Raw genomic sequence first — 10,668 nt, 5'->3', positions numbered from 1 at the left:
TCTTTGGTCTTGAAGCCTTCTCTGTATACCGCCTTATTGATCATACAATGCATAAGCAGGACAATGCTGTTCCAAGATACCCAAATTGGCTGCAATAGGCTGAGAATTACCTTCCGAGCATTCACGATCCACACTGAAAAAAAGAGTTCTCTGATAAGAAAACCCTCACCATTTACATCAAAGAGAAGGAAATTATGAGAGAACAGATCAGGACTTGGGAAGTCTATTGCAATTTGCAGGTGCCCATCCAATTCGCTGGTTTTCATTGTCATATATCAGCATTTTATCTAGCAACATAATGTCTGCAGAGAGAATAATAGATCAGATTTTGCTCACAGGACCAAAAAAAGGGCCAGAAGGTATTGGTTCTGTTAGTATTCGCTACCTCCGATGATATTCAAATTCCCCAGTCCTACTTCAGAGCCATTCAAAATCCCCAAGCACACATTGCCATGTTTCTGGCAACAAAGAAAAAATTAGATATGGGTTTTTCCAGTGTTTTCTTCCTTAACTAATGGTAGCTGGGATAAAGTTAAAATAAATGGAAAGACAGTTGGGGTGCTCACCGAAACTATAAGATAATCTTCGGGTGATAATTGCAGCTGAACATTCTTGGCATTAATGAAGCTCAGTGCTAAGGGCTTGAAAAAGTTATTTGCGTCACCAACAGATTTGAAAGGCTTGCGGCCTTTCCAGCAGATTGGAAGGGATTTGTCCTCACTTGTTTCCTTTATTGGCTTTCCATCTAAATCATTTCTTACCTGATCACATGAAATGATGGTTAGTTTTCCATTTAAGTTATTAACAATTAACAAAAGGAAGAATGGTCTCCTTTGTTTCTTTCTCACCAGATTAACTACCGCCTTGTAAGCTTGGGAATTGAAATAAGTGTAGGAGCTCCCACTGTCAAAAACCAGAGAAAGCCCCTTAACACCGGTAGACTTTCCATTGAATACAAGTTCTGCTGGTCCAGAGGAGTAGTGATTTCTATGAAATTGGCAAAGATGCATTACACGCGAATTAGAAATAATGGTATGAGATCATTTAAGAACACTTAATGCTATATGAGAAGGTAAATAGGATAAATTATGACTACTCACTCCATGGAATTGCGTGACATTGGTGTCCACATGACTCCAGAAGAAGGGACAAGATCATCCCCAAAAAAAGAAATCCTCCTCCTTGCCCACTTAGACAGTGACCCACCACATTACGCGTTAAACCCATGCGACTTAGTTGTGAAACAATGCTGGCTTTGCCATTGCCAAGGCCCATGACTCCTGTGGTGGGAGGCGTGTTTGGACCAGGATATTTTTGATCATATCCACACCTGCAGACAACAGGAAGAGAAACATTATAAGAACTTAACTCAGAAATAGAAAGTGCTGGCACTTTAGTTGCAAGGCATTAACTTAAGTTTGATTTATTTGTACATTCCTAAACGAAACGACCTGAAGTTTAAAAATGGGAAAGCTTACAAAACTAACAAAACCTCAAGATTTCAAATATAAAAAAAATAACATGATGAGTATAAAAATTCTGAAATGCTGCCAACTGATGTACAAAAAGAAAACACTGAATACCCACCCAAAGGCCAAACGAGGACCAAGTTGAGAGCCGTTGGTGAACTTCAGGGGGAAGTAATCGTTGACCATCACACCAAGAGATGATCCTTGATCAGCATATTCAACCTCATAGTCGCATTGATCATCTGGGGTCTTGCATGGGTCGCTTGTTGGTGAGTGGAAGGCAACACAAAGAGGGTCTCCACATTGCAAATGGTTGTTTTTGGGTTTATAAAGATATTCGCGGGGCTGCAAATGCACAAACAGAGACACAAAAACCAAGTTGAGAACATGGTCATTACAATGTTAGTCTCACAGTCTCAATATCCGTAAAAGTTTTACCCTGGTACAACCGGTACAAGGAGCATCACATTGAACCCAAGTGAGGTCACTGCCAGTGTCAATATCGAGGTCGAAGCGCTTGGCTGGGTAGCCTACGTTGATGGACACAGAGTAGTACCTGCGGAGTGAAAATACAATCAAATCTTGAGGTCATTCACCACATACTGAAAAAAAGAAAGAAGAAAAATATAAAAATGGAGGCAAAAAGAAAAGCCAGAACAGAACACCAATTCATAACATCACAAAAAAAAGTATTTTAAAAGCATTAAATTTAATGGACAAGAAAATAGAAGCTTCGAATTCATAAAAAAATAATCATGCAACAAGTGGAAAACAATAAACATACTAAAATTGTAATTCTGGCAGGCATATGCGTAGCTCATATGTAGTGCAGGAATATAACTAAACTATGAAGGGAAATGAGTTACCTAAAGAAAAGAAAATGAAAAAAGGGATCGGACCGACAGCTTTTCACTTTTTATACAGTGAAAGATTAAAATTTTTGAGTATGCTATTGGATACAAAGCTTCCAGAAGAGAGTAAGAGGTCTAAGAAAAAGTTCAGGCAATAAAAAAAGAAAAATCAGAAACTGGAAAAGGGTATTCAAAGTACAAGCAGAGTATTAAAAAAAAATACAAGGCAGAGTCAACAAAACTGAGCAGTTGTTAAAAATGAAAAGGTGGGTCAAGAAACTTCAATAGATTTCCAACTCTAATAACATGTTTAGTGAATATATGAAAGATTAAAGCTTTAACCCGAAACCAAGTCCAGGAACCCATAATCACACCCTCAACAACCAATCAGAGAAATTCAAGAAAGAAAAACAAAACAATACAACAAGAATACTTGATAATGCAATAAATAAAAAACTGAAAGGAACAAAACTTCAAACCCCAAAACGAAGAGGTGCGAAAAATCATACCCAAGAGGATACACATTTCCATGAAGAGGAAAAACAGCTGAAGAACCAAATTTATTCGCTTGGGCCGATTTTTTCTTGGTCTGGGGCTGATTGGCTGCCGAGAAACAACATGGGAAGGTTACAGACAAACCCAGAAGGAGCAAGGCCGTCAATGCAAATACTCTGTTCCTTTTATCACCACCCATCTGAATCTGTGAGTGGCAGAGAACCTCTTTCTCCTTTAGACGACTCGGTTGGATCAAAATCCCAAGAAGGGTTCAAAGCTTTGTAGTCTGCTGAAAATCGAAAATTTAAAAAAAAGAAAAAGAAAAAAAAGGTAGTAAACTCTGGGGATTCAACTCAGTACAGGTCCTACTGGCGTGTCAGCGTTGGAAATTGGATATTGGAAGTTTCACAGCGGGAGAGAGAGAGAGAGAGTGCAAAAGACCCGCGTCGAAACCGCGGAATGCTTGTCGAGGTAAGATGTTGAGAAATGTCCAGACTACCATCAGATGTTGACTTGAATTCTGGTATTCGGAAGGGCAAATTAGTTATTGGAAATTTGGAACGGAGATAAATGGGTCCCACTTGGATTTGGGTTTTCACATTTTGTGAATGTGGTTGAAAGTGAAAATAACAAAAGTTGAGACTTGAAAGAGTCCTTTTGGGTTGGTTTGACTGCTTTATTGTAAGGTGTTTAGATTTTCCTTTCCTTCAATGTATTCTTTTGCTTTATAGTTCTTAAAGATAACTTGTTTTAGGTTAGCCTGAAGGTGTTATGTATCAAATCTCAAATGATAATATAAAGTAAGCAATGAAAGGGACAAACTTTGGTTGTCTTTGTCTACGCACCAAATTTCCAATTAGATGTTGTGGTGTGGGTTGAATTGATGCTATAAAAAGCTATGTGCGTATGCCATGCCAAAGGCAAGTAGAAAGGCTCCTATCCATTTTGGCTTTCCAAAATAGGGTGCTACTTGAACCCCTTATCGTACATGGCATATATATGTCAGTAGGCAATTTGTAATTCTAGGTAAAGACCAATTCAAAAAGAGTGTTTAATGGAAAGTCAAATTTTTGGTAGCACCCATTTGCAAAAAGAAGAGAACATTTTATCTAGGGTTAAATGGTGATTTGCCCCCTAAATTTGTACCTAGCTTTCAATTCACCCTCTATTCTTTTTTTATTTAGAAAATTAAAGATATGAACTTCTTTTTTTCACCAATTTCCCCATACCGTCTAAATCCTCAACATTTTCTCCAATTTCAGTTAAATCATTTTTAAAAATTATTATTTTTAGAAAAAATTGAAGAAAAAGAGTAAACCTAGTGTCAACCCCTTCCTCCCCCCAACCCGAAGAACCCAGCCCTCCTTCCCTTTCCATCTCCTCCCTTCCTCCTCCCATTCCCCTATGACCACCCATCCCTAAACCCTCCCCTCCTCCCCGATGGCAACAACAGATCCCTGCTCTGCCCCCCACCCACAGAACCCAGCTTGCAGCACCTGCACACGCAGAGAGAGAGAGAGAGAGAGTATTATTTGAATTTTTTTGTTTTTATTTATTTTTAACATACAAAATGACCATTTTGCCATCATATTTAACAGCAAATTGGATGAAATGTTATAGATTTAGACGGCAAGGGGGAAATTGGCCACACACAAAAAGTTCATATCCTTAATTTTCTATAATAATAATAAAAAATTAAAAAGATAGGAGTAAATCGAAAGTTATGTACAAATTAAGGAGGCAAATCACCAATTAACCCTTTTATCGATATATATTACTTTTTATACAAGGGGTATCAGGGAGAGGAAAATTAAACGTAGGACCTCGATTACAAGAGTAAATGCTCTTAAACACTTTAAATACAAACTCTTGCTTTTATCTATATTGGAATAAGGAAAGGTGGTGCAAAGCCAACACGTCATCATGGAAAGTCAGATTCTTGGTCAAAGTTAATATGTGCATTGAATTCTCATTTTCTGTACATTTTCCCTTGGGCAATCCAATTGAAGGGAAAATGTATCAAATGAGATCACTAGAGCCATTGTTCATAACTTTGCAACCAAACACTCTAACATGTACAAAATTCAACATAGATAGCACTGATTCATGAAACACCTGAAAAAAAAGCAGCCGCTGGATTCCATCACCTTCTTTAGCAAGTTGAGGCCTTAGTATCAAACTAAAAGTCATAACAACTTCAGAAAAAATCCAGCCATCAACTTTGCCTTCTGCCGGATCCCTAGTATATCATCCATAGAGGACAATGAAGCCTTGTTTTTCAACTGCTTGTATGATCATGTTTCAGATAGCAGTTGTTCCAATTCCTGATCAAAGTTCTCCTCATCACTCAGCAGCCGCAGCTGCAGCTGCTGTGGTTCTAGTTGCTGCTCTCCTTCAGGGAGCTTCTGATTTGCTCCTGTTTGTTGATAAAACACTTCCCTTTGAGCATCCCACTGCCCTACCATCTTCTCTACTGCATCTCCAACCAGTTCCTTATCTTCTGATATGTGCTTTATATCTTGAACATCCACGACCTTGCTGGCCTCTTTAACAAGAATTCAATTTGAAAGAGGGAAAATAAAGAAATGATTAGATAGTTGAAAACTAACAACTACAATAATGCCAAAAAAAAAAAACAAGTGGGAAACTAGCATTCGATAATTATTTGAGAAAAAAGGTTGCTGAAATCATATTACAGGCAGCAATAGTGAAACAAATGGAGTGGGGAGGCTTGAGAAAATTATTAATAACTGTGAATTAGGGGAAAATGTACCATTAATTGCTATTTTCTTGGCCTCTGCATAATCTGTTGACATTTTCTTGAGCATATTCAGGTCAACTTCCATTCCCTGGTATACGTGAGAACAAGAATGGATATTACTATATTAGACACCAAAAGCTAACTTGAAAAGATATAATCATTCTATCAACAAGCAAACAACAGGACAAAAGTTCGAGGACTACTTTAACTTACCAAATCCATGTGGAGAAAGTCCTCAATCTTAGTATTAGCAAATAACCTAATTAGTCAAAAGGAAATCAAAGAATCAGTAAGAAAGTTTAGAGGGATTTACAATTATCACAAAACCTCTATGTTAAAGCAACAATTAGAGAAAAAACATATGTTTGTACATACTCCTTGTATGCAACTTGAACTCGAGCATTCTGTAACTGTGTCAGTTGGTCTACCGTCTCTGTAAAAGAGCCTTCATTTGTGTCTACAGATCCAAACAGGAAAACATTCTTTTCTAGCATCCTTTTCACCAAAGCAGATACCACTCTTAAATCGTGTTCCTTTGCATCAATAACCAGCTTTCGAAGTTTCTTCAGTTCTTCTGTCAATTGTAGAATAGAAATGCACTAAGCATGAAAAACAAAGAAATATGGTACCAGGAGAGCAGCCATCATAAAAGCCTTATTTGAGAAAATTACAAATATCAAGTGCCAAATAGGAACTCCATATCAGCATCTTGTTTGGGCTCAATACTTCATATTTGATTTGATAAAGCTTGTGTTCAGAAATTGATAAGAAGTTCAATTTTAGGTTTCCCTCAGAAAATACACACAGATATCCATGTAATACACAAAAACACTCAGACTAATATTAGTTAAGGAGTAATACACAAAGACACCCAGAGTGTACATCATCTATTGTCAGTACAAGGCATAAGGACACATGCTCGCACAAATAATGCATATCTTATCTCTGTTTCCACGTATTGACTTAATGCTGTGTAGTGCCATTTCATTGAAATAAACCAGACTCAAGATAAAGTTAATTTTAAATCAAGCTCAATTGTTCAAAGTAAAATCTACATACATACCAAGAGATAGATAAATCTTAAAAGGAGGTTTGAATGGTTGAGTCTCATAGAGACAGAAGAGGCAATAGAGCCCACCCAGTCTGTGTGATAAAGTAGCTGTACCGATTATGTATCCTGCACATAAGCATATGAAAGTTAGTCTCAAGCACTGAGCAATTAAAAAAAAGTAATGGAAACCCCCATCTTGAATGTTTGATGATATTAAGCATGACATACGACGAATCAGGTAGTTGTTAAGACTTTTCCAAAAACCAAGTGGAAGAGATAGGCAAGTGACCCAATGTAGTGCACTGAAAACATCACCATTACTTAAGATAAGAACTTTTACATTGGAAAACAAAAATGAAAAACCAACTACTTAATAGTTTTCTTTCACAAGTTAAATGTCTCATTTGGTCACCCTAGGTTGCCAACTCCAAGCTTAAGTATTTCTTCAATTTTGAGGTTCTATCTCCAGATTTATTTACAGTTTACACACGCCATGATTAACAGCACAGCTCTAGTCACCAGAACAACTATTAACCGAAGTGAAAATCTTGCATTGGCAGCATCCCAGCAGCAAAACTAAAGTACTTGCCTAGTTTAATCAAGTAGTAACCCGAGTCAAACGTGCAAGAGCCTACCAATTGAATGGGCATATAATGACTGCATAAAGAAGGCCAAGTTGGTAGAAGGACGTGCCTCGTAAATGTAAGAGAACTTTTTGGAAAGCCATATTCTCTTCATGTCAGCCAAACTCGTTGATTCACCCTGTCAATACCCAAAATCCACATGCGCCAAGAAACATCAAAGACCAAAACCCAAAAATAACCTCCATGTAACCATTTGCAGATAACCCACAAAGAAGATGGTAAACAGGAAAATAAAAACAAACCCAATTCTACCTCAGCAAATGCATCTATAAGCTCATCAATGTCACGCTTAAACGGAGTGAGATCCATTGGGACTTAATTTCTCTGTCACTACGAAGCAGAAGAAAATTGCATTAAAATGGGTAATAAAAGCACACAATTTTGTCCAATGTTCGTACTTTTTTCTCAGCAAACAATCGAACAAATATATTCATGATAATTGAAGCTAATAAGCAAAGATACAAAAACTCCCACAGTTACACAACCTGTTAATCACTAGTATTATTTAAAGCTAACAACAAGAGGAAAACCAAAAGGCTGAAATCTGAAATAAAACAACGAGTCCAATTCAAAAATCAATTAAAACCCTATAAATGCTATGTTTAAAAGCCTAAATTGAAATTAACCCCTAACAAAAGGTTCAAATGGACTCTTAGGGGGAGTTTGGTAACAACAACCGCAAACGATACATAGACATGCCCTCTGAATTTAGAACTAAAATTTGCTAATAACAATGTTGAAGCAATCGTTTAATATGCGAATCTAAAACTGATCCAACCCAAAACTGGAAAAACAACGAGATGCCAAAATCAAACCAAATTCGAAATCATGAAAAATTTATGGGTAACCCACGTCCTTAATAGAAGACCCAAGTCAGAAAAAACCAAAGCTACCCACATCTTTCATCATAAAATTAAACAAAATAAAAATTGAGAAGAAGAGAAACAGCTCAATCAGCAATGGAGAATGAGAAAGAGAGTAGCTTTACCTCCTCAGCTGGTTTCGTGAGAGACAAAATGACGGAGAAGAGTGCACAAAATTGGAACTGAAGAATTAAGTTGAGATGCTTGCAATTCCGACGAGAATACGAGTAGGATGAATGGGCCCAACTTAGTATTCTCATTCTCTCCTAGAACCCTTGTGCCAAGCCATTAGCACACGATAAGTCAAAGTTGCCCCAGGAGGCGATTTGGTTGTTTGGGCTTGGGTGGCTGCGGCGTTGGTTGGGTTACAACTTACAGGGAGGTGATGGCTGGCCGGGGTTGGGAGGAGAAGGGAAGACAGAGGCTTTATTTTTCAAAAAGTTGTGTATTTATATTTGTATTGTTTACTTTTAGAAGGAATGAATTTTTTAATAATTAGTAGACCGGATTGCCCTTCTACAAAAAAACGGAAGTTAAGAAAATTAACAAAAATCGAAGATTGAACTTAAATTGCTTCAAATCGAAATTATAAGGTCAAAAATGACCACGTTGAAACTACAAATTCCTTAGAGCACGTCCACTGCAGCAGTTTGGCCCAGGCAGGGAGGGGCCCTAGGCTCACAATATGACTCCAGTACGCACAAAGCAGCCCGGGCAAGACGTGGGAGCCACCAATCTGCGCAAGCCCAAAGGCAAATCCAGCCCGTGCTATTGCTTAAGTTTGTTACCGTCGTGTTGACTCCAGCCTGGCATCAGCGTGCTTTTCAAATTTGTTTTCCACTGCTACAAGACATGTGGCAACACCTGGGGCGTCCGATCAAATTTTCCACTGCAATCCAACGACTGCCAATTTTTATGTAATAAAAATTGATGGAAAATAATCTAAAATAATTACCCAAAAATTCAGGGAAACAAATTTTTTTTTTCTATAAAGTTTAAATAATAAAATTAATTTTGAAAATTTAAGCATAAAAAATAGAAAATAAATTAAAGTGAATAATAATTGTCATTGCCCTTGCCTAAGGGTAGAAACAAAATTGTGAGGGCTACCACTATTCATGTGAATAGTGACAGCCATTGCATTGCCCTTACCCATAGGGATGGAAGAGCTCTTAATGCTAAAAGTGATAACTCATACCAAAAGTGAATTTTTTTGCCTATAATTTATTTTGTATATGAAAATATATTATTAGAATAGCCTTTTGAGTCTCTTTCTTTAGACTTCACGCATTTATTTGCATTTTGCCTCATTTTGCCTAATCTCAACCGTTAAAATAATCTAACGTCTTAAAGATAACATGTAAATTAGTAGACAATTTAATTTTTATTATCCTTTATTTTTCTAAACTAACAGTATCCTTGTCGTTATCTCTGTCTCTCTCCCCCTTCCCCTCGCCTGCCTATTCTCAATGTGAGAATATGAAGGTAAAAAGTTACACATTAAAGAGTTAGAAAACCTTGCAAGGGCTTATAAGGAGTTGGGCTACTTCCTCCATTGTGAATTGGTTTTGGGGTGAAACATCAACTTCCTTCATGGTATTAAAGCAAGGCTTCACGTGTTGGGCCTAACGTCCACATGTGCTCCCACGTCACCCAGTATGTGTTGTTCACGTGTTAAGCTTAAAAGTTGGCCACACGTGCGGGGGCGTATTGAGAGTATTTATCCCACATTGAAAAGTTAAGGAATCTAACCTGAGTTTATAAAGAGTTGGGCTACTACCCGATTGCCAATTGGTTTTAAGGATGCGTGGAGTCAAAATACAAAGACTCGAATCCAGCTTTCAATTGTGTCCCATGATTTCTAATAGCTTTCAAACACAACCCATTAGTAAGTTAATATAACTATTCGTTTAGGTTTATTTCACACTATGTTCATCTATTTATTTAGTCATACTTAAATCATTGAACAATTTTCTGTTTGAGTAAAATTTTGCAGTATTGATCTTTTTAGTGAGAAACTAAAAGATAAATAGTGATTCGGATCATAAAATATATTATGAATGTAACATCCCACATCGACCAACGGAGATGGGGTGATGTGCCTTATATGTACACGCTCACCTCTATCTAGCACGATGCCTTTTGAGAGCTCACTGGCTTCGGAGTCATGAGAATTCTGAAGTTAAGCGAGTTAGGGCTAGAGCAATCTCAGGATGGGTGACCCATTGGGAAGTTACTCGTGAGTTCCCATAAACAAAACCCTGAGGGCAGAAAAGGGGGCCCAAAATGGATAATATCGTGCTATGACGGAGCTGATCCCGGAATGTGACAATTTGGTATCAGTGCCACTCTGTCGTGTGGTGCGCCTAAAGAGAACAATATCGTGCTACGGCGGAGTCAATCCCGAAATGTGACAATTTGGTATCATAGTCACTCTGCCGTGTGGTGCGAGTATGCCGACGAAAGAGGGTGGATTGTAACATCCCACACAGACCACGGAGAAAGGGTGATGTGCCTTATATGTACATGCCCAC

At 37.8% G+C, this 10,668-nt stretch overlaps 2 protein-coding genes across 4 annotated transcripts; both read right to left on the bottom strand.

Annotated features, from left to right (window-relative positions):
* Positions 1 to 2: 2 nt before the first annotated feature.
* LOC103319799 (aspartic proteinase Asp1-like) lies at positions 3 to 3,460 on the bottom strand. The gene is given in 9 exon segments (XM_008221392.3): positions 3 to 302; positions 386 to 458; positions 567 to 761; positions 849 to 987; positions 1,101 to 1,170; positions 1,173 to 1,330; positions 1,588 to 1,814; positions 1,908 to 2,025; positions 2,830 to 3,460. Coding segments are annotated over 9 exon segments (1,260 nt in total). The 5' UTR covers positions 3,015 to 3,460; the 3' UTR covers positions 3 to 207.
* A 1,209-nt stretch (positions 3,461 to 4,669) lies between these two features.
* Positions 4,670 to 8,578, bottom strand: LOC103319800 (Small nuclear RNA activating complex (SNAPc), subunit SNAP43 protein). 3 transcript variants are annotated; one of them, XM_008221393.3, is made up of 8 exons: positions 8,260 to 8,578; positions 7,524 to 7,601; positions 7,263 to 7,389; positions 6,640 to 6,753; positions 5,952 to 6,150; positions 5,790 to 5,835; positions 5,589 to 5,664; positions 4,670 to 5,360 (listed from the first exon to the last, which is right to left on the bottom strand). In XM_008221393.3, exons 2-8 carry the CDS (start codon positions 7,578 to 7,580, stop codon positions 5,110 to 5,112), a joined length of 870 nt encoding a protein of 289 aa, XP_008219615.2. In that variant the 5' UTR covers positions 7,581 to 7,601; positions 8,260 to 8,578; the 3' UTR covers positions 4,670 to 5,109. The 3 variants fall into 3 exon arrangements, with proteins under 3 accessions (XP_008219615.2, XP_016647360.2, XP_088903718.1); XM_016791874.2 differs by having other exon boundaries at positions 7,321 to 7,389; positions 8,260 to 8,577; XM_089047592.1 differs by lacking the exon at positions 8,260 to 8,578 and having other exon boundaries at positions 7,217 to 7,389.
* Positions 8,579 to 10,668: the final 2,090 nt, after the last annotated feature.

This window comes from Prunus mume, linkage group LG2, assembly GCF_029339155.1.
Source record: "Prunus mume cultivar Tortuosa linkage group LG2, ASM2933915v1, whole genome shotgun sequence".
Taxonomy (NCBI): Eukaryota; Viridiplantae; Streptophyta; class Magnoliopsida; order Rosales; family Rosaceae; genus Prunus; species Prunus mume.
This window is presented reverse-complemented; position numbering and strand designations above follow the sequence as displayed.

What these genes read in the sequence shown, in the direction of transcription:
- LOC103319800 (XM_008221393.3), bottom strand. Translation starts at nt 7,580, where the DNA reads ATGGATCTCACTCCGTTTAAGCGTGACATTGATGAGCTTATAGATGCA. An exon ending in TTATAGATGCATTTGCTGAG is followed by an intron (nt 7,390 to 7,523) that starts GTAGAATTGGGT and finishes GGGTATTGACAG; the next exon opens with GGTGAATCAACGAGTTTGGC. An exon ending in CAAGAAAATAGCAATTAATG is followed by an intron (nt 5,361 to 5,588) that starts GTACATTTTCCC and finishes TTCTTGTTAAAG; the next exon opens with AGGCCAGCAAGGTCGTGGAT.